General features: G+C 42.0%; 1 protein-coding gene across 2 annotated transcripts in view; it reads left to right on the forward strand.

Annotated features, from left to right (window-relative positions):
- Positions 1-24,631, forward strand: part of MCCC2 (methylcrotonyl-CoA carboxylase subunit 2) — a 91,773-nt gene that overhangs the window by 61,661 nt on the left and 5,481 nt on the right. For both annotated transcript variants that reach the window (XM_056539721.1, XM_056539712.1), the window contains exons 12-15: positions 5,128-5,204; positions 10,246-10,312; positions 16,416-16,572; positions 21,723-21,837. In XM_056539721.1, coding sequence (XP_056395696.1) covers positions 5,128-5,204; positions 10,246-10,312; positions 16,416-16,572; positions 21,723-21,837 — 416 coding nt within the window. The remainder of the gene's footprint in view (positions 1-5,127; positions 5,205-10,245; positions 10,313-16,415; positions 16,573-21,722; positions 21,838-24,631) is intronic.

Here is a 24,631-nt window from a genome sequence, read left to right on the forward strand (position 1 = left end):
CAGAGCGCTGCATCACCGATCCTGATTAGTTTGCGGCTCCCTGCGCTCACAGTCACCGCTGGCTGTACTCAGCTGCTGGCTTAGTGCAGCTGTGCAGCGACTTGCCGGGGTGCTCGATTTACTGTTTAGGCACCCGCACAGAGGTGGTGCCAGTGGTGCTTATTGCAGCCTACGGATCCTTCCGAATGGGAATGGGCTGTCAAGGGGTACTCGGGCAAAAAAGGTTGAGAACCACTGCTCTAGCGGCTGTTAAAGGGGAACTCCAGTGGAAAAAGGTGGAAAACAAATGTTTTCAAATCAACTGCTGCCATAAAGTTAAACAAATTTGTAAATGACTTCTATTTCAAAATCTGAAGCCTTCAAGTACTTATCAGCTGCTGTATACTACGGAGAAATTTGTGAAGTTCTTTCCAGTCTGACAACAGTGCTCTCTGCTGACATCTCTGTCCGTGTCAAGAACTGTCCAGATTAGAATCATATCCCCATAGAAAACCTCTCCTGCTCTGGACCGTTCCTGACACGGACAGAGGTGTTAGCAGAGAGCACTGTGGTCAGACTGGAAAGAACTTCACAAATTTCTCTGTAGTATATCTGTAGTATACAGCAGCTGATAAGTACCTGAAGGGTTAAGATTTTTACATAGAAGTAATTTACAAATCTGTAACTTTCTGGCACCAGTTTTTTTTTTTTTTTTTTGTATTGTGTTTTTTGTGGCTCCCTCAATGGCAGCTCATAGCTATTAGTTTTTTGCCCATAATATCTGTTTTTATCAGATTAATATCTGCTGGGTCCTTTTCTGGGACTGTATATGGGATACGCCTTTATTTTTTTTCCAGATAGCGCTATCGGCACAATGTTTTTTTTTCACTCTGTGAGGGAGCATATGTGAACTGCAGTAGCTGGTCTGTGAGGGAGCATATGCGAACCGCAGAAGCTGGCCGTTATGCGGTCCCTGGAGATTTCAGGGTTACATTCCGTGCCTAGTTTCCCCTTCCGCTGAGTACCATGCCATGTCTACTGTGCCCATGGCCGGTCCTAGACCCTCCCTTTATGGGCACAGCTCCGGTCCGGTGCCCTTACAGGACTTTTGCGTTCCTGGCGGACACCTAGGGCCTTTTCAGGGTTCTTCCTTCAACGGTCATCCATCAGGGGAGGGGTCTTAGCGTGTGCATACACTATGATTCCCTCCTCCTCAGGTCACCGATCTCATATATGCCGCATCTGCGGTTGACATTTCGGTACACCTCGGCCAGTGCAAGGTGTCCGACGGAGTGATCTGTTGCATACTATGGACCCATACCAGTAAGCCAGACAGTGGTCTGCGTGGTTCCTCCGCCGCCTGTCATTTCTCACATGCCTGATGTCTCTGCATCCCGAGTTCCAGTACCCCACTACCAGTGCGCCGTGTCTGAAGAAGTGCCCTGACGTGTTCTATGGACACTATACAGGGTGAAAGGGATACCAACCATGGCTCCTTAGCCTCCCCTGATCTCCCAGGGATACCATCCATGGCCCCTCAGCCTCCCTCGATCTCCCAGGGTGGCAAGGATATCATCCATAGCTCCTAGGCGTTCCCGTTGTCCCACCTGTGACAAAGGGGACATAGTGATCGGCGATATGACGGTTGTTCCTTTTTCGCCAGCACCTGGAGGTGTACTCATTCAGCCAGACTGTTTCTGACCCAGTCTGTCTCCCATCCCTGCGCTGCTGCCTGCATGGCTGAGAAATCTGGAAGAGGGTCCCCTGCAGGTACACGGGTCTGACGGCCGCACTCCAGTACCCCACTTTCGGTGGGAGGGTTCGCAGAAGTGGCTCTGCATTCTGGAACCCTATACCAGTCAACCAGGTGGCGGTCTGCATAGTTTACTACTACGTCGGGTCACCTATCATACACTACCCACACCTTGGCAAAAGTTCAGGTAACCCACTGCCGAGGTGTAGTTATGAGCGAAGGAACCCCATGTTGCTCAATGGGCCTTTCACAATGCACCCCGTAGTGGTTCGCAGGGTTCTCTACTTTCCCAGGTCCCTCTCCACAGGCCTGCTGCTATCAAGGATAAGGGCCGTTAAGCCACTTTCAGTGTGTCCACGGACCCTATGCCAATTAGCCAGACTGTCTGCATGGTTTTTTCATCCACCAAGTCACCTTCCCCATTCCTGCTGCTCCAGCGGCAGTCGTCCGGTGACTCACTTTCAGTGTGAAGTTCCGAAGAAATGACACTGTGGATTCATTGTGTCTTTATATTTCCTGCAGCTCATTCGTCCTTCATCTCTTTAGTCTGCGACTGCAGTTCTGGTGTGTAGTGCATTAAGAGATGGAGTCTGGGCATTTCCTGCAGGTTCTATGGACCTTGCAGCAGCACACTCTGTTCCCCTTCAAACAGCATAACGTTAGTCTGCTCAGGGCTTGGTTGTGTCACGCCGTTGGGTGCTGAGACTAGTTTCCATGTTTCCGGACATTTGGATGTCTGTGGTTCCCTTCCTGGTGGCAGTCTTGGTACCCCCTACTTTCATGAGGTACCCATGTATGTGTCCCTACATATGCTCTGGACACCCTGCTCATGTAGAGCCTTCCTCCCCTCCTTTTTGGTGGGGTGTACCTCAGGCCTTCCTGTGTAATTGTTTGCACAGGTCTGCGGCGGTTGAGCTCCTATGTTCGAGCATGGGGCCTGCTGGGGCCATGGCCTGTTCAGCAGCAACCCCCCCCCCCCCATGCCTCCACGTATCTTCCTGGGTTCCTATATGGGCTGGCTCCAGGTGCCTGCTCTGTTGCCTTATTCATTGGCCAGGATGGCTCCATGGCCACACCCTCTGCAGGGTGGCCACACCCTCGCAGGGTCCAAGGTTTTGCCCCAATGGGGTGTTTCCTCCAAACGCTGTAGGTTGCTACATGTGCTTCTTACTTGCATTCGTACTTATGTCTTTGTATCTCCCAACTCCAGCGTCCAGGATTCAAGTCCCTCTGGGCACACAACATGGCTCCTCTGTGCCTCGGTGTGTTTTTGCAGGGTCCCTGGGGGCTACGTCCACCCAGTGCTTTGATCCGTTACTGTAGGGTGGCATTTCCTTGCTCCTACAGTACATGGTGCTCTTGAGAAATTCCGTTCCACACGGGGTACAGGGATCAGCAAGCTTGGCACAGTCAGTGCCTGAGTTTCTTCTCCACCTCCCCTTGTTTTCCCCTCCACTAGGGGGACTTTTTCACTGAGCACTTTCTTATGCCAAGATGGAGCCATCTCGCACTTATCCCTACATGGGGGGGTAACTTGCTGGGCCTTTGTTTTTTGCTGGGAGCGATCGGAAATGCTTTTCGCCGGCTCTGCTTGTGTGCTTACAGCTCACTATTGCAGCCTGGCTTTCCTCCAGTTTCTGGTTGTCTACTGCTGCTCATGCAGCTAGGGCATTTTCCTCTGTAGGAGGGGTTTATGCAATCGTGTATAGCTCAGTGACAGCCAGTCTGCCGTTGCTCTCTTCCTTCCTTCTTGCAATATCCGGAAAGGGTGTGCTCATCCTTCCCTTTGTCAGTGTCAATGGCGCTACACTGCCACTCCGATCGTTTGGAGTAACTTTGTTGTGCCCAGAACTTGGGAGTCCCAGCTGGGTTCCCTTTTGCTTTCCCTCTGTTTCCGTCCTGACGAGACGTTGCTGGGAGTGCTCTGGTTCGCTCTGACCACTGGGTCCAAGACCAATTAATCCTTGTTTTGGGCTCTCTCCTAGACCTAGAAACCCAGGCTTCCCCACGATTCCATTGTGGGGTGGTCATTCTGTACCGCTCTTCTTCTTCTCCCGACATATCAGTATGTCTCCCAGAGTGTTTCGCGGTTGTTGGCTTTGCTCCCCCTACAGGTTGGGCACCTCCTGTTGTCTCGAGAGTCTTGCATTCCATGTCGCCATTCCGGTTTTCCGGGTTACTCCTTACTTTCCGTTTCCTCCTTGGGGGTCCATTTACTCCGGGATTTGACGGCAACCCTGTCTACCGGGTTGTTCCAGTCAGCCCATTTTTCGGCTGCAGCATGGCTGTGGTTTCTTCCCACTGTTCAGCCTGTGTGTCGTCCTCTGAGAGTCCGCTCTTCTTCCCGGGTGCTCACGCTGTGCTCCTGGGACAGTGATTTTGGCGCCTACAGCTTTTTGGTTCCTATCTCTCTTTTCCTGAAGTTTCTGGTCTTCTCCTTGACTGACTCTCCTTTGGCTCTCCCTGGAGTTTTATCGCCAGGTTCTCTGTTTTCGGTTGGTCCTCTGTATGGGGTTCTCTTGTCGTTTCCTTTAACTTTTTTGTTCCCAACCCGGCTCTCCCTCTGTCTGGTTCTGTGCTTCTTGAAGTTGGTTTCCTACCTCCTCCTAGGTTTGTTCCGCCCATCTGGTCTCTGCATCACCCCTTCTTGTCTTTTTCTGTGGCCTGTTGGTTTAGAGTCTCTCTTAAGGATGGTCCCTTCCTTGGCGTCCTAGTCCATCTCCATGGACAGTGGGAACTGCTGGAGGCTCAGTTCCAGGCCTCCAGGAGTCTTACGGCCGGCTTGGGTTCAGTCTCTGGACTGACACCCGTCCTCTGGTATTGTTCTTCCCACCCCAGGGACTGCTTTGATACGTCCCATGGTCTCTGTGTCCCCCAATGAAGAGCGACCGAGAAAAGAAGATTTTTTTTGTACACACCATAAAATCTTTCGTAGCCTTCATTGGCGGACACAGCACCCACCCATTTCTTCACTTTTTGTACAGATAGCTTTTTCCGGTTCTTGGGTGTTTCTCCCGGATTCCTTTCTAGGGTCATTTGGATATATTTCTTTGTTTTCCTAGTGTCAGTGCCTCCTAGTTAGAAGAGCATATACCCATGGTCTCCGTGTCCCCCAATGAAGGCTACAGTAAAGAGATTTTACAGTGAGTACAAAAAAAATCTCCTTTTTTGGTAAATCATACTTACAAAATATTTATGGCGTTGTGTGTTAACCTTCATACAATTCTGGTCACATGATAAAATTTTTACAGTATAGTTCTCCCTCCTAGCTGCTCTGACTTATCTTACAGGATATGACTTTTCAAAATAGAGATAGATATATATCCTTTATATGATATTCCCATTTTAAGCAATGTAAGTTTGTTATTAAACTGATTCTTTTTGTTCTCACAAAGGTTTTGCAAGAATATTTGGTTATCCAGTTGGTATTATTGGAAATAATGGCGTTCTTTTCTCAGAATCTGCAAAAAAGGCAAGTATTAATCACAGTGTACAGTGCTGACGTAAATACATTGCTGCTTAAAGACATTGTCCATTTTGGACATGGATTTTTTGGTTAGAACCTCCCTTAGAGGAAACAAAGTGTTGCTAGTTCTCATTTAAATCATCAACAGAGTGTTTATAACATGTACAGTCACAAATAATCCTCCAAAGCAAGAGACACTCCCTGCAGTCACCCTTTGCTCTGACATACTGATGGAGGTCCTGAATGACGGAATGTACTCATAAGTAGGGCACTTCAAAATTGTATTTCATATGTATTTGATTAGGAATTATAATATTAACTTATAAGAATATGACTGAGAGGTAGCAAAAGTCCCCAGCTGTTTACCCCCCTTGCCCCATTTCATATTACAGAAACATTAAAATAAAACAAAAAAGGCTTAACTGGCAAACAACAATACATTTCTGGGGCCTTGGCCTGCATATTCTTCCTTCAGGTTTCTGGGATCTTATGTGCTAGACTAGAGACATAAATTGTTCCTTCTGTTGCTACACTGTGACATTACTAAGTAGTGTGGTTCAGAATGGGACACTCCATTTTTCTTTCATACAAGATATATTTAGCAAAAAATCGTGCATATTTATTTAAAGGGGTTGTCCAATATTAGAAAAATGCTTTTTTTTTGCAAAAGCAGCACCAGAAAGTTAGACTTTCTCTATATTACAATAATTTCATGGACCTTTGGCACATTGGCCAACATTTATGAACCATTTAGTGACCACAATATGTCTTTTGTTTGCTGGGCAGAAGGATCCAGGCACTGGTCTCCAGTGCCAGATATTGGGAGAGCTTAGCTGTTGCATGAAAGCAGTACTCCTGCTCTAACTGCCAGGAGCAGAGAAACTCCCTGTCCTTGTAGCTTAAAAGAGGTTATCCACCATAAGGTGGTTTTAGTACGTACTAAATTTGGCTAAATATATATCCCCCCACCAAATATAAATACACATGTTCCCTTATGAAATATTTATACATACATTTAGTATCGCCTTGTCCATATGGACCTAAACTATAAATAATCTCATAATTTATCCCACATGGTAAATATGAAAATGAAAAAACTGAAAAGAAAGTGATCAGAAAGTCATATCAGAATAGTTGTCCCGCAAAAAACAAGCCAACATATTGGTATGTCGACAGAAAAAGAAAAAAGTTATGGTTCTTGGAAGGCAACAATAACAAAATTGCTTGGTCATTAAAGAGTTAAGATGTAAGTGTCTTACGCAAGTCTACAAAGGAAAAAAACTGGCATAAACTGCTGATAAATGTGGGCCGTAGACAATAGAATGTCACCTGACATACAGTATCACTGAGATGTCTCGATATATCAAAGGAAGTTCTCTTTAAGAAATGAGGCCAAGCTACTGTTGCTCTGGTTCGTATGCAAGTAAAAAAAAAATTGAAACCATGTAAAATTGCATTGTGTTACGCAAAATCTTTTTTTCTGAGTTCCCCTCTTCAAAAGCGTGATCTTTGATTCAGTCTGAAAGGAGTTTTTCATATCAGTTGCCATGGCTTATGCCTCAAGGGTACTGGATAGCTCGGCAGACAATTTACACAGTCCAACCCTGAAATAAAAAATAGTATGTGCTTTTGACTAGAATACAATGTCACCCACTTATTCTTCTGCTGTGTTCGGTGAACAGCTGTGCTATACACCTACTGAAACTTTTATATCCTCTGTGTACCTGCCCTTTACTGAGAATTCAATTTGCCAGTAGCAAATTCATCTGTCATGTCTATCAATGCACAGTGCACCTGTTTTATAATAAGTGAAACTAGTTCTCATTTACTTTGTAAGAACAGGATCAGCAGCTTAATTTAACCCATTGTGTATACCCCCCCCCCCCAAAGCATATTTTACCACCTAAGATTAGTCACAGGTAAGGAATGGCATGCTCATGTGTTAGAGTTGGTGTCTTTTATACATTGTGTGGGTATGGTCTGTGAGCGACTACCTCTGGGCACAAGATTTCAAAGACTGTTAGCCTTTTGGGGTTTACTTGTGCAATGGTGTCATGATAATAACAAAAATGGTGTCAGATAAAGAGAACCTGTCATCAGATTTTATCATATATAATGCTTGGCAACTGATTATAAATGGTAAAATCTTCTTCTTCACCATTAGAGATGAGCGAACTTACAGTAAATTTGATTCGTCACAAACTTCTCGGCTCGGCAGTTGATGACTTATCCTGCATAAATGAGTTCAGCTTTCAGGTGCTCCGGTGGGCTGTAAAAAGTGGATACAGTCCTAGGAAAAACTCTCTTAGGACTGTATCCACCTTTTCCAGCCCACCGGAGCACCTGAATGCTGAACTCATTTATGCAGGATAAGACATCAACTGCTGAGCCGAGAAGTTCGTGACAAATCGAATTTACTGTAAGTTCGCTCTTCTCTAATCACCATCCCCAAGAGACGTTCCTGACTGCATGTTGTCTGCTGCGCTGGGTGAGTAAAGTGAGTAACGCTCCCCGCCCAGGGGACTACTTACAGGGGCCTGCAAGGGACACTTCTTAACTATTTATCCTTACCATCCTTGCGGGCAGGAAGATCTCCCGAGGTTACCATGCCTTATACATAGTAAAATCCCATGGCAGGTTCCCTTTAACAGTGGGAAAACGTCTGCACTGTGCGGATCAGAATTTGGCACAAGCAGCATGGATTAATAAATCTTTCTTGAGAGGTGTTAATAGTTCAGGCTGGTGGAGGTAGCAAAATGGTGTAAGAAAGTGTTTTTTTTTATTTTATTTTTTATATATCTTTGGTCGTCTCATACGTATACAGGGACATGTGCACAGTAGGACTTATGCAAGTATTGTGGCCAGCTAAGTTCATCTCTTCATGGCAGCTGTTTCCCCTTTGGTAGAAGGACACTTTCAGCAGGACAATACACAGTGTCACAATAGTCTTTAATGGCAGCCATGCTGATCAGCTGTAAAAAAAAGAGGCCACGGCACTTGCGCAAACTTGACAACCTCTTTTATGTTTATATGTGCTCATCCTGCTATCAGCATTCACTTGAATGAGACACCGATGCAGCTTGTTCCATCGTTACTACTAAAAATACAATTGCAGGACGAACAGCAGTAAAGGTTCGAAGAGGCTGCCGTGTTTGCACAAGACCCCAGCTGGTCAGATATTAATGGCCTATCCAAAGACTAGAAGAATAGGTCTTCCATTTTAAAAGGTCACATAACCCCTTTAAGTATAAAGGTATGCAGTAAACTTCCATAGGGACATCTCAATACTCATTTAAATCAGTCTGTTAAATGATTGTTTCACTTTAAAGGGGAAATTCGGTAGTTTAAATTATCTTTTTTTAGCTGCATTGTGTCATTTCTATGCATTAAGTAATATACTTCTTTTTCTGAAATCCTATGCTTGTGTGTATTTTTCTTACATCTTCTCCCCGGCGGATGTTGTGTAGTTTTTCCGACTCGTTTTTACTGTCGTCTCTCGGCGTTCATGTGAAGGTGCCATGTTGTTGTCAAATCGTCGTCGCTGACGTTCATGTATGGGCACGGCGGATTTTTCCCCCCTGCCCCATAGTTAGCATTTTCTCCTCCCCATTATGAATATTCTCATGGGCTATTTTATCCTGCTCCCTGATTTGCTGTTTGTATGCCTTATTCTGTCCCACCTCTTTGTCTTTTTACCCAATCATATAGTCGTCTTCACGCCGGCGTGCATTTTTTTTACATGGCTGTTGTGTGTCCAATCAGGTGTTAGTCTGTGCGCATGCGTCCTGGAGCGTCGCGTTGGATTGGGCCTGCTCCCTGATTGGACGCCGCACCACGAAAAGCAGAGCTCCTGATTGGACGCCGCACAACGCGAATAACGGCCGCTGGTAGGCTGAGAGAAGCCAGCAACTAACACGTTGCAAAGGCTAAACAACAACATAGAGTGGGCAGGAATGTAAAGCAAAATTCACATTTAGAAGGCGGAACAGGCAAATAAGGTGGGCGGAAATGGGCGGTAACATAATTTACAAGGTGGAACATGCAAATAAGGTGGGTGGAAATGTAAAAAAAAATAAAAAGGGAGGAACACAAAGCTAAGTGGCCGGCAGTCAGAGACATTGCGGGCGGATGTTGAAAAAAAAAAAAAACAGCGCAAAGACAAATGGGAAAAGTAGTCCGCGTAGCAAAGGAAAAAAAGGAAATGCAGCCGTGAGGACAAGGGAGACGTGGGAGACCAGAGAGAATAAAAAATACTGTAAAACACTACAAAGCAAACATGGAAATGGTCGCATATAAGCAGCATGTAAAATACTGTATAGACCTACAAGGGGTCAAGTTGCCTCCCAGCATAAACAATATGAAAAAACCTCTAAATAAATATAAAGGTGTGGGGGAAGTGCTATTTAAGACATAACTTTTAATATATGCTTACTAAAACACACCAATATGTGCAAAGTGATTGTGGGTATAATCACTTTGCACATATTGGTGTGTTTTAGTAAGCATATATTAAAAGTTATGTCTTAAATAGCACTTCCCCCACACCTTTATATTTATTTAGAGGTTTTTTCATATGGAAATGGTCGCACAACAACATAAAACGTAAGTAAGCCTAAAGGACAAAAATTGAGCACCGGAGTTCCCCTTTAAAGGCTCTTGACTCCTTGGAAAATGTATTTGGTTTTAAGTTTAAAAAGTTGCACTAAGGTTTAGGTTGCAATCTTCATTCCTTTTATCTTTTATTTTTTCTGACCCCAATATTCCCTTTGTTGCCCGCTTCTAGTTTAGACCTTTCTCGTAGGGAGTGTCCCTACCATGTTGCTGTCTTCACCATCAGCACAAATTTAAGACATAGAGATTTTAAATCTCTATCAATAGTAAGCAAGTAGCTTGTTATAATAGATTGTGATACTTTACTTATAATCCTACTGTAGACTGTGTATTCATTGCTATCGGTATTTGAAATTTGTGACTTTTAGGGCTATTATAAAAGCCCATAATGCAATGTAATGTGATTGTAATGTAACATCTCACTTGATGTTTACAGGGAACTCACTTTATTCAGCTGTGCTGTCAAAGAAACATTCCCCTCCTTTTCTTGCAGAACATTACAGGTGGGAATTTATGTATTTGTAATTTATGTATTTATTTGTAGTTTTTTGGAATTCTAAAACTAAAGTAGTAATTTGATGTAACCTTGAAAAGGTGTGATCTTGAACTTTATGGTTCAATCCAAGTTTACTAAGTAACAAGTAATCTGTTGTAAAGCAAAAATAATGTAGCATAATGGTAGCGCCGATTGCAATTTGCTCTACTGCCTTTTACACAATCTCTTTTGGAGTGGCCTGTGCAGGGGTGAAGGGACAGCACCCTGTCCACCAAAACCACTTCAACAGCAGAGATGGCAACAATATATCCCCCAGGCAACAGGCAGGGGAGAGGAGGGGAGTCCCCTATAGAACAGTGGAACTTGTCTAGTAGAAGAGCTGCTGTCTTCACTGCTGTAGACCACATAGTTACTTAGTTAGTATGGTCAGAAAAAGACCTACGTCCATCAAGTTCAACCAAGGAATTGAAGGGAAGGGGTATGGTGGGATGAAGGGATGTGATTATATTTCTGCATAAACATTAAAGTTATTTTATTCTAGGAATGTATCTAACCCTTTTTTAAAGCTTTCAACGGTTTCTGCTGTTACCAGTTCCTGAGGTAGACTGTTACATAAATTCACAGTTCTTATGGTAAAAAAAAGGCGTGTCGCCCCTTGAGACCAATCCTTTTTTTCTACAGACGGAGGGATACCCCCTTGTCCTTTGAGGGGGTTTAACCTAGAACAGTTTTTTCCCCCATATGTTTTGTACGGCCCATTTATATACTTGTATACGTTGAGCACTGTCAGATACACAAACTTTTGATATTTTGTGAAGCATGCAAAACCAATAGGTTTTGCAGTTGCTTTCATTAGAATATTTTCAGTATTTCATACTGAAAAGGCCATTCAAACAACTGCCCCAAGACATCCCCCCCCCCGCCTGCTTGGACACAGACTAGTCCTGCTGTGTCCATGCATCATCACCTATGTCATGGACACACTGCCTTGATTGACAGCTGTGAGCGCAGGGCTCACAGGTGGAGGAAAAATCCTCCCACTGTTAGCTTGTCTCCCGCTACTGTCAATGAGGACAAGCTGGGAGTTGTAGCTTTGCTAATGCTAGGTAAGAGGTGAGCAGAAAGCATACTGAGGGAGGGGGCGGAGACCTGCACAGTGAGGCCACGCCCCCTCCCTTTGAGAAGAATTCAGACTAGTGAGCTAAACTAAAAGTGTAATAAAAAAATAAAGGTGCTAGACACATAAAAATTAGATGTACATGAACAGGATTAGGTACTGAGTGATATATATAAAAAGTTTTTTTGTTGGATTGGACGGGTAAGCTTTAAGGACTGAGCATTTTTTCCTTTTTGCACTTTAGTTTTTTCCTTCTTACATCTTCGCTTTATTCTGTAGGTCCATACGATTAAAATGATACCCTACTTATATAGGTTTGATTTTTGTCTTCTGGAAAAAATCATAACTACATGCACAAAGATTTATATGTTTAAAATTGTTATATTCTGACCCCTATAACTTTATTTTTATGTGTACGGGGCTGTATGAGGGCTCATTTTTTGCACTGTGATCTGAAGATCTTAGCGGTACCATTTTTGTTTTGATTGGACTTTTTTGATCGCTTTTTAATCTTTTTTTCATAATATAATAAGTGACCAAAAATACACTATGCGTTTTAACTAACAATATATTTTTATAGTTCGGACATTTACGCATGCGGCTATACCACATATATGTTTATTTTTATTATGGTTACATATTTTTTACATGGAATTTGGGAAGGGGGGGGGTTAATAAGGAAGGGGTCAATGGGTGTTTTTTTTTTTACTTTTTATTCAACTTTTTCAAAAAAACTTTTTTTTTTACACTTTTAGTCCCCTTAGGGGACTTTTAGGAGGAATCATTAGATTCCTCATACAGATCAATGTGGTTTCATAGAACCACATTGATCTGTGTGCTCTGTGCTCGATTGATAGGCTTCTGCCAGGCTTTATTATTCACAGCACAGCAGCCGGCATAAGATGTGAGGTAAGCCCTCTGACTACCTCAGCAGTGGATATTTATCCCCGACTCCCAGCAGCTAATAAGTACTGGAAGGATTAAGATTTTTTTTATAGAAGTAATTTACAAAGCCGTTTAACTTTCTGGCACCAGTTGATTTAAATAAATAAAAATTCCTCCAGATTACCCCTTTAACTTACTTATCACATGTCTATAAGGAACAGTATCAGACACTTTTGCAAAATCCAAAAACACTTTGAAGGAGTTTTATCAAGCTCCGTTGTAGATTTTTTTGGCGTAAAAAAAAGTTGCACGTACTTGCACTTGTTTTTGCTTATTCCAAAGCACATTTCTGAAATATGCTCACGCAGTAATTTTTTATTTACTTTGCAGTGGTCATGTATTTATCAAATGCGATAGTCGCTATTTATGAAGAAAAAAAGTTGCATCTCCGTTTAAAAGTCGCATATGTATTCCAGGTCCAACCTGGCTTACAGAAAGGGCATACGTCTGCAGAAAAGGACATTAACACCCACTTTAACAACTGTTCTTGTTCTGCATCATGAAACAAAGCTACTACATTAATGTTAATTATAGAAAAAAATTTTGTTAAATAAAAAATTAGTTAATTATATAACTAATAACTAAGTAAATAATGAGAATTCAGGTAGAAAACAGACATGGTGCACATCTATAATCTTGCACAATGATCTAATTGCTTCTCAGCATGATTTCAAAAACTAACAGGTTGTTAGTATATACGTTTTGATCAAAAAGTACAAAGCCCACTCACCACGTCAAGGCCACCTATTTAGAGTGGGTCCCTAGCATAAAATGGCATAGCACTGGGCGGCGACCACCACCGCCGCGACACAAGTGCCCACAGGGGGAACGACCCACTGGCAGATCGGCCCCAATGCCACTCAAACCAGTCCATGGGTCGCACCTCCCCGCAGACACAGCGCCACGGCAGCAAAAGACGCCGCACAGCACCACACTAGTGTGAACAGAATGTTACAGCACACTTACCATGCTCTCCCAGTCAAACTGGGAGGCTGCCAGGAAAGAAAAGGCCCATGTGTAGCTAACTACTACTTATATAGGGTTGGGCTGAGGGGGTGGGGAAGAGTCCAGACAACATGTTAAAAAAAAAAAAAAAGAGGGGATAGAAAACACAATGTGAATTCAGGTAGAAAACAGACATGGTGCACATCTACAATCTAAGTAAATAATGGTACTAACATTGTTCCTTAAAAAAAAAAAAAAGAAGAAACTTCCATAGTAATACAGCTTCATGCACATTTTGGGTAACAATGTGGCTTCACTATTATTTATGTGCCGTCGCGCCCCCTTCCCATAGACTTTCGTTGAGGGGGCGGGCGTGACGTCACGAGGGGCGTACCCCTTTAAGTCAAAAGTAACTATATTGTGGTCGCTATTACCATGTTTTTCATGCACAGTTACATTCCCAACCAGCTCTGCATTGTTGGAAATGACCTGATCCAACAGAACATCACTTCTTGTTGGGTTCTCCACAAACTAGCCCATAAAATTATCCTGCGGTAAATTTAGCCAAACCCCGACCCCAATCTATATCTGGATAGTTAAAATTTCCCATTATTACCACTGTAGCCGCCCGGGCAGCCTTTTCTATTTGTGTATGCAGCTGACCTTCTATCTCCTTAGTGGTGTTGGGGGGGTCTATAGATTACACCAAAAATAATCTTTTCAGTCTTTGCTTCCTTTCTTTACCCACAGGGATTCCACATCCTCAGAATCATCACACACTATGGCATCGTTCACACCGGCTTTCATACCGTTTCTAACATACAGACATATACTCCACCACCCTTCCTGTTTACTCTATTCTTGTAAAACAATGTAAACCCCTGCAGATTGAAAGCAGTGAGGAGTCCAGCCATGTCTCAGTGACCCCCCCAACTATATCAGTATGTTCCTCCAGTATCCAGGCCTCAAGCTCTTCTGGCATTTGTGAACATACACTTTACATTTCTATTAAAGGGTTATTCCGGGCAAAAACATTTTATCCCCTATCCAACCCTGAGGTTTCCGAAACTGGTGATGCAGCTCCCGCATAGAATGCGGGTGCTGCAGGGAGATCGCTGGGTTGGGCGGGGGGTTTGATCGCGATCAGACATTTGGATAGGGGATAAAATGTTTTTGCACGGAATAACCCTTTAAGTTTTACCCATTCAGCCTCACAATTATTTTTTTTTTTTTTTTTGAGTTATTGGGGCTAATGGTATTTTTGAGTTATTGGGGCTAATGGTATATTTTGAGTTATTGGGGCTTATGGTATTTTGTAGGTTATTGGGGCTAATGGTATTTTTGAGTTATTGGGGCTAATGGTATTTATTGAATTATTGCGGCTTATGGGATTTTTTGAATTATTGGGGCTTATGGTATTTTTTGAGTTATTGGGGCTAATGGTTTTTTTGAATTATTGGGGCTAATGGTATTTTTGAGTTATTGGGGCTAATGGTATTTTTTGAGTTATTGGGGCTAATGGAATTCTTTTAGTTATTGGGGCTAATGGTATTTTTTGAGTTATTGGGGCTTATGGGATTTTTTGAGTTATTGGGGCTAATTGGATTTTTCGAGTTATTGGGGCTACATTTATTTGGGCTACATTTATTTTCACCACTGGTTTGTAACACATGGATCTCCTTATCCACTTAACCTCCCCCCCACAGGTCTCCTCTCCACCCACCATTATATCCTGACCCCTCTCTAACTCATCTGTCCTACTATATGCTTGATTTGCTATATTGTCCTCCTCCCACTTACCTAGTTCAAATAACTCCCTAAGCTCCTGCTGTCTTTCCTGCGATGCGCATGGCATAGGCAGTATTCCAGAGAATACAACCTTAGAGGTCCTTCCCTTCAGCTTGGCACCTAGTTCCTTATAATTATTCTTTAAGGGCCTCCACCTACCATGTATTCTGTCATTGGTTCCCACGAGGACCATGACAGCTGGGTTATGCCCAGCCCCCCCAAGTAATTTGTCCACGCATTCCACCAGGGAGACAGAAAACCATTTGGTTGAGGCGATCTTGGTGACAAATTATTCTATCCATCTTCCTGATTATGGAATCCCCTACAACCACTAACTGTTTTGACCTACCTGTGTTAACATCCCCCACACTACTAGCTGGACTGTACCCTCGGCTGTTAGGGAGACCAGTATCCACTAAGATTGCCATCTCTGATACTGAGGCCCTTGCATCATCACTTAACTTGGAAATTTTACTTGGGAGATCAGAAGCAGAAGTAGCCTTCCTTTTCCTTGACCCCTTTTTAGTCCCTCTTACTACATTAACCCAGCTCCCTACTTGGACCTCCTGGCTAATTTCTCCAACACCCATTTCTACCCCTCTAACTGCTTGCTCTGTAAGCAGTATGCTCTTTTCAAGATTGTCTATTGCCCTCAGTGTTGGCACATGGTTATTTAGTACAGATGTATATTTAAGCACCGGTTCATCTAGTGCAGATCCATACTTTAGCTATGCATTCATATACATTGTTTTTTCTAGGCTACATGAATTATATCTAGTTAAAACCAAGAAAAAACCTTCATAGAGGACAGTTGTCCCTCTACACCATGGTTATATTTTGGGTTAATTCTTCATTGAACATTGTAAAACAGGGTGCTGAGTGTCTGACGTAATAGACTAGTGTCTTCAAGAGCCTGTATTAAAGCAGGTTTTTTAAAATGAAGCCGGTCTATTGATAAGATTTCCAATACAGTACAGCTGAGACCTCTCTTTTGTAAGAAAGGATGTTGCAGCCTAAGATTTATGCCTATGGCATATGAAAATACGAAATCAATTACACAAACTCTATTATTTATTTATTTATTTCTTTGTTATTTTGTTTTTACCAGACTCCTTTTAATGTCTACAGAAAACTTTTAGTAGGAAATACAAGACCCGGTACACCCTATGAAGCACATTACACAATTTTTCTGCACAGACTGGTTATAGAAATGTTGTCCTGCTTTGTGTCATTCTCTAGACTAACAGTAGCTGCTTGGTCAGGACAATTTCTGCACAAAATGTAAATTTTTCTTTTATTGTTTCACTTGTTTCAGGTTTCATGGTTGGCCGAGAGTATGAAGCAGGGGGTATAGCCAAGGACGGAGCTAAAATGGTGACTGCAGTTGCCTGTGCCAGTGTACCAAAAATAACTGTAATTATTGGAGGCTCCTATGGTGCCGGGAATTATGGGATGTGTGGTAGAGCTTACAGGTTAGTGTTTCTAACTAAACAATTAAAGACGGCCAACAAATTACAAACATATTGTATATATAAAAAAAGTGTAAAACAGTAGTCCCATTATTTCATATTTGTCGCGCTAAGTCACGTTTGATTTTTAAATAAAAAAAATGTAAATAACCAAAATGACCCTGAAAAATCTCACAATATAGTGGAATCATTACTGCATTTGTTTCCAAGGAGGAGCTAATTGGTAGTACTATGTTCAGATTTCCTTACCATTGCTTCAAGGCCCATTTCCATTAATATGCTTACACGATGATACACTATGTCATCTAGGACAAGTCACTTGAGCGAACCTGAAAGCTTGCAATCTATAAGTATATACCACCTCTGATCAAAGAACTTTCATAAACTGGGTTGATCATATTTTTTTTTCATTTGTAACCATGCCGTTTAGAATTGAAGAGAGATGTTCTTCACATGTATTTTGTAACATGCCTGATGAAGGGACCTAAGAGATCTTGAAAGATTGCAATCTATATCCTCTCATTTAGCCAATAAAGGTATCATTGCTTCTCCACTGAACTGGTCAATCATTGCTTACTTTTCTGATGTATCTAAAAATGGCCAACTATTGTCTGAATATTGTGAAAACATGTTCACATAGTAAAAGGCTTGTCTAGCAAGGGTATTGACTATCACACCGTAGCAGACTTTTAGAAGAATATAATCACCAATGTCAGTAAATGTCCTACTGTACTTTGCTTTTTGTAAGGCATGTCCTGAACCTTTGCCATTCGTTCACAGCCACAATTTTCCTGCGTTCTTTAGATCTGAGGTCGAGACCTCCACCAAACTGCTAGTTATCCTCTATTCTGTGTATTGAAAATAACTTTTTAAAGTGAGAATACCCCTTTAAGTATTTGTTTAAGCTACAACAAGCTGTGTAGCCTTGACTACCACCTCCAATAGCAATATAGTTTCATATCATTTTTATATTTACTCCAGTAAAGCAGTAGTTGCAGCAGATTAGAAAAAAAGCTGTCAGCAAGCTTCCATTGGTTGTATCTAGATACAAAGAGCATCAACGGCATTGTGTCCAATATATACAGTCATGGCCGTAAATGTTGGCACCCCCGAAATTTTTCAGGAAAATAAAGTATTTCTCACAGAAAAGGATTGCAGTAACACATGCTTTGCTATACACATGTTTATTCCCTTTGTGTGTATTCAAACTAAACCAAATAAGGGAGGAAAAAAAGCTAATTGAACATAATGTCACACCAAACTCCAAAAATGGGCTGCACAAAATTATTGCCACCCTTAACTTAATATTTGGTTGCACGCCCTTTTGAAAAAATAACTGAAATCAGTCGCTTTCTATAACCATCAATAAGCTTCTTACACCTCTCAGCCGGAATGTTGGACCACTCTTCCTTTGTCTTCCTCATCTGTCCACAAGACGTTCTCCCAGAAGGATTTTGGCTTACTCAAGTTCATTTTGGCAAAATGTAGTCTTGCTTTTTTATGTCTCTGTGTCAGCAGTGGGGTCCTCCTGGGTCTCCGGCCATAGCGTTTCATTTCATTTAAATGTCAACGATAGTTCGTGCTGACACCGATGCTCCTTGAGCCTGCAGGACAGCTTGAATATCTTTGGAACTTGTTTGGGGCTGCTTATCCACCATCCGGACTATCCTGCGTTGACACCTTTCTTAAATTTTTCTCTTCTGTCCACACCCAGGGAGATTAGCTACAGTGCCATGGGTTGCAAACTTCTTAATAATGTTGCGCACTGTGGACAAAGGCAAATCTAGATCTCTGGAGATGGACTTGTAACCTTGAGATTCCAGACAGTTCTCTTCTCCTCTTTCTGTTGTCCATGCTTAGTGTGGCACAGACACACAATGCAAAGACTAAGTGAACTTCTCTCCTTTTTATCTGCTTTTAGGTGTGATTTTTAGATTTCCCACACCTGTTACTTGCCCCAGGTGAGTTAAAAGGAGCACCACATGATTATAACAATTTTATTTATCCACATTTTTGAAAGCGTGCCAATAATTTTGTCCACTCCATTTTTGGAGTTTGGTGACATTATGTCCAAATTGCTTATTTTCCTCCCATTTTTGGTTTAGTTCCAATACACACGAAGGGAATAAATATGTGTATAGAAAAACATGCGTTACTGCAATCCTTTTCTGTCAGAAATACATAATTGTCTTGAAAAATTTAAGGGGTGCCAACATTTACGGCCATGATTGTATTGTAAATTGCAACCTCTGAACTAATGAAAGTCTTCCTGTATTTTTTTGGAGTGCATACACGTATCAAAGAATAAATAGCCTATAGAACAAATATGGTAGAGGAATGAAACGGTGCACTCACCAGAAACTTTACGCAGTGGAAACTTTATTTTCTATCGATCCATATACACTGCACAAGGAGAGATTTAGATGCCGGGCGGCTGAGATGGAAAACAGAGGGGAAATTGCAGACAACACAGGTATATGGATCGATAGAAAATAAAGATTCCACTGCGAAAAGTTTCTGGTGAGTGCACCCTTTCCTTCCTCTACTATTGAAATACACTGCTCAAAATACTTAAGGGAACACTTAAACAAGACAATGTAACTCCAAGTCAATCACACTTCTGTGAAATCACACTGTCCACTCAGGAAGTAACACTGATTGACAATCAATTTCACATGCTGTTGTGCAAATGGAACAGACAGCAGGTGGAAATTATAGGCAATTAGCAAGACACCTCCAATAAAGGAGTGGTTCTGCAGGTGGTGACAACAGACCACTTCTCAGTTCCTATGCTTCCTGGCTGATGTTTTGGTCACTTTTGAATGCTGGCGGAGCTTTCATTCTAGTGGTAGCATGAGACTGAGTCTACAACCCACACAAGTGGCTCAGTTAGTGCAGCTCATCCAGGATGGCAAGATCAATGCTATCTGTGGCAAGTAGGTTTGCTGTGTGTGTTAGCGTAGTGACCAGAGCATGGAGGTGCTACCAGGTGACAAGAAGGAGCAGGAGGAACACTGCCAGAGCCCTGCAAAATGACCTCCAGCAGGCCACAAATGTGCATGTGTTCACTCAAACGTCCACAAGTGGGGGGTTATGCTTACAGCCCAACACCGTGCAGGATGGTTGGCATTTTCCAGAGAACACCAAGGTTGGAAAATTCACCACTGGCACCCTGTGCTCTTCACAGATGAAAGCAGGTTCACACTGAGCACATGTGACAGACGTGACAGTCTGGAGACGCCGTGGAGAACGTTCTGCTGCCTGCAACATCCTTCAGCATGACCGGTTTGGCGGTGGGTCAGTAATGGTGTTGGGTGGCATTTCTTTTGGGGGGCTGCACAGCCCTCCATGTGCTTGCCAGAGGTAGCCTGACTGCCATTAGGTACCGAGATGAGATCCTCAGACCCCTTGTGAGACCATATGCTGATGCGGTTGGCCCTGGGTTCCTCCTAATGCAAGACAATGCTAGACCTCATGGGGCTGGAGTGTGTTAGCAGTTCCTTCAAGAGGAAGGCATTGATGCTATGGACTGGCCCGGCCGTTCCCCAGACCTGAATCCGATTGAGCACATCTGGGACATCATGTCTCGCTCCATCCTCCAATGCTACGTTGCACCACAGACTGTCCAGGAGTTTGTGGATGCTTTAGTCCAGGTCTGTGAGGACATCCCTCAGGAGACCATCCACCACCTCATCAGGAGAATGCCCAGGCATTGTAGAGAGGTCATACGGGCACGTGGAGGCTACACACACTACTAAGCCTCATTTTGACTTGTTTTAAGGACATTACATCAAAGTTGGATCAGCCTGTAGTATGGTTTTCCACTTTGATTTTGAGGGTGACTCCATATCCAGACCTCCATGGGTTGATAAATTTGATTTCCATTGATAATTTTTGTGTGATTTTGTTGTCAGCACATTCAACTATGTAAAGACTAAAGTATTTCATACGATTAGTTCATTGATTCAGATCTAGGATGTGTTATCTTAGTGGTCCCTTTATTTTTTTGAGCAGTGTAGAACCTGGTTGTACCCAGTGAAGATCTGCCCTATTCCTGATTAGTTTTATCAGAAGCGGTCCACGCGCTAAGAAAGACCACTCAGACACCTTTCAGCTGAGTTGATACTTACTTTATTACAGAGAACCAGACTACAGGGTGGTTTTATAGGCTTATACAATGCTGTGTGCAGGAGGTTACGTGAATTGGGTGTGAAAAACAGCTAATTGGTTAAAACTCCTTCTACGTATTCCTTATCTCTACCACATTCCAATCCAGGATGCCATCTTTGATGGAGAGAGGGAAAAGAAGCATACAGGTGGAGGAGGAGGTTCAGCTCAGCAAGGATCTCTGTATGCAGTTTAGGAAAAAAAAGACATTTTAATAAGTGTATGATATATATATATATATATATATATATATATATATATATTGTGTGTATATGTATGTGGTATATATTAGTACATATCAATCAACTACATTTTATATGAGTACATATGAGTCCACTACACTATATTTAAGCTTCCATGGGTGATTAGGTTGTATTGTCATGTATCTGTGAATGTGCAAAAAAGGAGAATTGATATGTATTTTCTTTTGGGCCAATTCACCTATAACCATCATAAAGAGGATATCGGGTACATAACAATAGCACTTTTTTTCACTAGTTGAAATGTTGCCCATTGAATGGCTCAACAAACTTATGATTGAGATATTTCAAAAGCAATGCACTATTTAGCTCACCTGGCCCTCATGCATGGACAGTCATGCTCCCCACGATAAACACAAAAATATAGATCCAGCACGTCAGGTAAAAGAGATTTTATTTAAGCCAACAAAAACTCCATGCAAAAAATGAATTTCGGGCTAGGCTATCTAATACTCAGTAGCCAGAAAAGCGTTGAGCTGTTCCTCTTTTTACCTTTTCTTGGCTTTTGTACTTAATATTTTTGTATGGCCTTTTTATTGAATGAAATAAAATTACTTTTTGTACCTGACATGCTGGATCTACATTTCTGTGTCTATATTACAGAAGTGCCAACTGTAGGCAAAATAGAGCATTGTGGATTGACTCGGAGGGATCGTCTGACCAGCTCTCTAGCACCTTTCCCATTACACTTTATGAAGCTAAGTTATTAATGTCTTTTTATTTCAGTCCCAGGTTCCTTTATACATGGCCAAATGCTCGTATATCAGTGATGGGTGGGGAACAAGCTGCTACTGTATTAGCCACCATTGCTAAAGACCAGAAAGCCAGGGAGGGGAAATCGGTAAGAAGCTCAATGTGTTTTTTGTTCAACTGCTATTAATAGCTACTTTTTATATATTATTTAACATTTATGTGATTGCATTTACTGTACCATTCTACATACTAATACAAGAAGTTGCTAAAATTCTCCAGACCAGTGATTCCTCTACATCACTGAAGATGAGACTAGGCAGAGATACAGTCTTAGTGTAGGCATCACATCATTTTAGTAAGATGGACACGTTATGTGGGGGAGAGTGAAAATGCCTGATATCGCATTTATAATTTATTAAATGGTATCTCTCAGGATAGAATTTTTTTTTACTGCAGAATATGTTTACAATTGAATGCTTTATATAGTTACACATAATATTTTATGTGGGGTAAAATACCACAAAAGAGATGTCTGTACGATTGATTTCATTAGCCAGGTAATGATTTTATTTCAGTGGCCGAGATTTACTAAAACTGTCCAAGACGAAAACTCTTATTTGCTTATATCAACCAATCACAACCTAGCTTTTATTTTACTACACTATTAGAGTAATTGAAGCTGAGATGTGATTGGTTGCTATGGACAAAAAAGAAAGTTTTTGTCCCAGTTAGACTGTTAATCTGGGCCAATAATGGGAGTTCCAACTTCCAGCATTACCAACGTACGTGCGCGTGTCTACAGTGCTATAGAGGAACATCTTTATAAGGGCTACATACTAGAATGTAGAAATGGGTCTTTTGTAGCAAGTATCCCTAGGTATTGTGCAATGCTGATTGAAGTACAAAGGCCCTGGATTTTAGGCCATGTGAAGAGTATGCAGACAATAGAAATAAGTTTATTTTGCTTCTTTGCCATCTTATGTAGTACATTGGACGCATATGTCTTGTACAACAATATAATCTCTTGAAGTGGTCCCTTTCTCTTAGTGTGTGTGCCTTGTACCAACAGGGTGAGTCATTACTTTGTATTTGGTTATATGAGAAGATGCATGGAACTAAAATTAGCTTTTTTGGGGATCTGTGATAAGTTTCTGTAATGCTGTGGCATAAATGTGTCTGAGCTGCTGAAAATGTATATTCATTCTACTTTGTCCATCTGCTCTCCACTTGTTGTGAATAAGTAGTGTGTCTCTTTACGCCAATATTAGTAGCAGATAATGCTCATATTGTTGCCATATCAATCAAATGGGAGATTTTATTTGCATTGTTGTTCCTTAAAGAATAGCACTCCTCTGAAATGAAAAAGGACTTTTACATGTGTTAGTGGTTACCTTAAAGGGGTACTCTGGTGGAAAACCTTTTTTTTATTTTTTTATTTTTTTAAATCAACTGGTGCCAGAAAGTTAGACAGATTTGTACATTACTTCTATTTGAAAATCTTAATAATTCCAGTGCTTATCAGTTGCTTTATACAACAGAGGAAGTTGAGTTGTTGTTTTCAGTCTGACCACAGTGCTCTCTGCTGACACCTCTGTCCATGTCAGGAACTGTCCAGAGCAGGATAGGTTTGCTATGGGGATTTGCTACTACTCTGGACAGTTCCTGTCATGGACAGAGGTGTTAGCAGAGAGCACTGTGGTCAGACAGAAAAGAACAACTAAACTTCCTGTGGAGCATACAGCAGCTGATAAGTACTGGAAGGGTTAATATTTTTAAATATAAGTAATCTGTTTAACTTTCTGGAGCCAGTTAATATGAAAAAAATAATTTTTTAGTGGAATACCCCTTTAAATGGGTATTCCAGCTTTAAAAAACAAATCCCTTAGCCACAGGATAGGGGATAAGTGTGTGATCGTGGAGGGTTAGACCTCTGAGACTCCCCTGCAATCTCCAGAACGTGACCCAACTCGTCCCACCAAGCACTCTATTCCCCACCTTCTGAGACAGACGTCTCTCAGCAGTGACTGCTGGCTTAGTCAATCCCCGACCCCAGCAGTGGGTCGCCTCTGCCGGTGATTGGCTTATTACTGCAAATATCAGTCCGTCTCAAAAGGTGGGGAATGGAGCGCTCAGTGAGAGCAGTCGGGTCCTGTTTTGGAGATCGCAGGGAGCCTCTGCAGATGGACACAGATATCTGATTGCATCTACTTGCCAGGCACCAGTAGCGCTCCTCACTCATGTCCTTTTCTATTGGATGCCAAGCATGGAATGCAGCAACACAAGCTGTAGTTCTGTATAGTAGCCTCCCTTAGCCCCTTTATAGTTTAATTCCTTATTGATCTTCTAATAGATTCCCTTGTTTGCGGTGCCTCTGTCTCATGAGAGAGGTGCTTTAATGTAATATTAAAGTGCTAATGTGGATTCATTAGATGTTATGAGACTTTCTTAAAAAATAGCATAATGTGTAAATTCTGGTATAAATATTTTCCAACATCAAGATTATACTTTTCTGTTTTATTGTCTGAAATTCTCTGTTCTTGCTTTGTTTAAAAACAACAACAACAAAAACAAACTGCAATAAAATCCCCCGGTTTGTCAGCCTGTGACAGTAATGTGATATTAGACTGAGCACTAATTTTATTATAGGAGATGATTGATAATGGGGAATTGTCTGCATGTTTGATTCATATTACAATTGTTATTACTTGTCCTGGGGCCATGTCCTGTTTGGCATCAGATTCAGGTCATAAAAGCTGTTTACTTAAATAGATTGTCTGGAGATATATATTTAATGTCATAACATGCTCAGAGTGACAGGAAAACTAGAACCACGTGTACTCACCTGCCATCAATCCCCTACCATTGCTGTTCTGAGGGTGCTGCCCCCACTACTCCAAACTTCCTGTTCTCCATCCTAACCTATAGGAAGTGCACGCTCTGCC

This window comes from Hyla sarda, chromosome 1 (assembly GCF_029499605.1).
Source record: "Hyla sarda isolate aHylSar1 chromosome 1, aHylSar1.hap1, whole genome shotgun sequence".
In the NCBI taxonomy this organism is placed as follows: Eukaryota; Metazoa; Chordata; class Amphibia; order Anura; family Hylidae; genus Hyla; species Hyla sarda.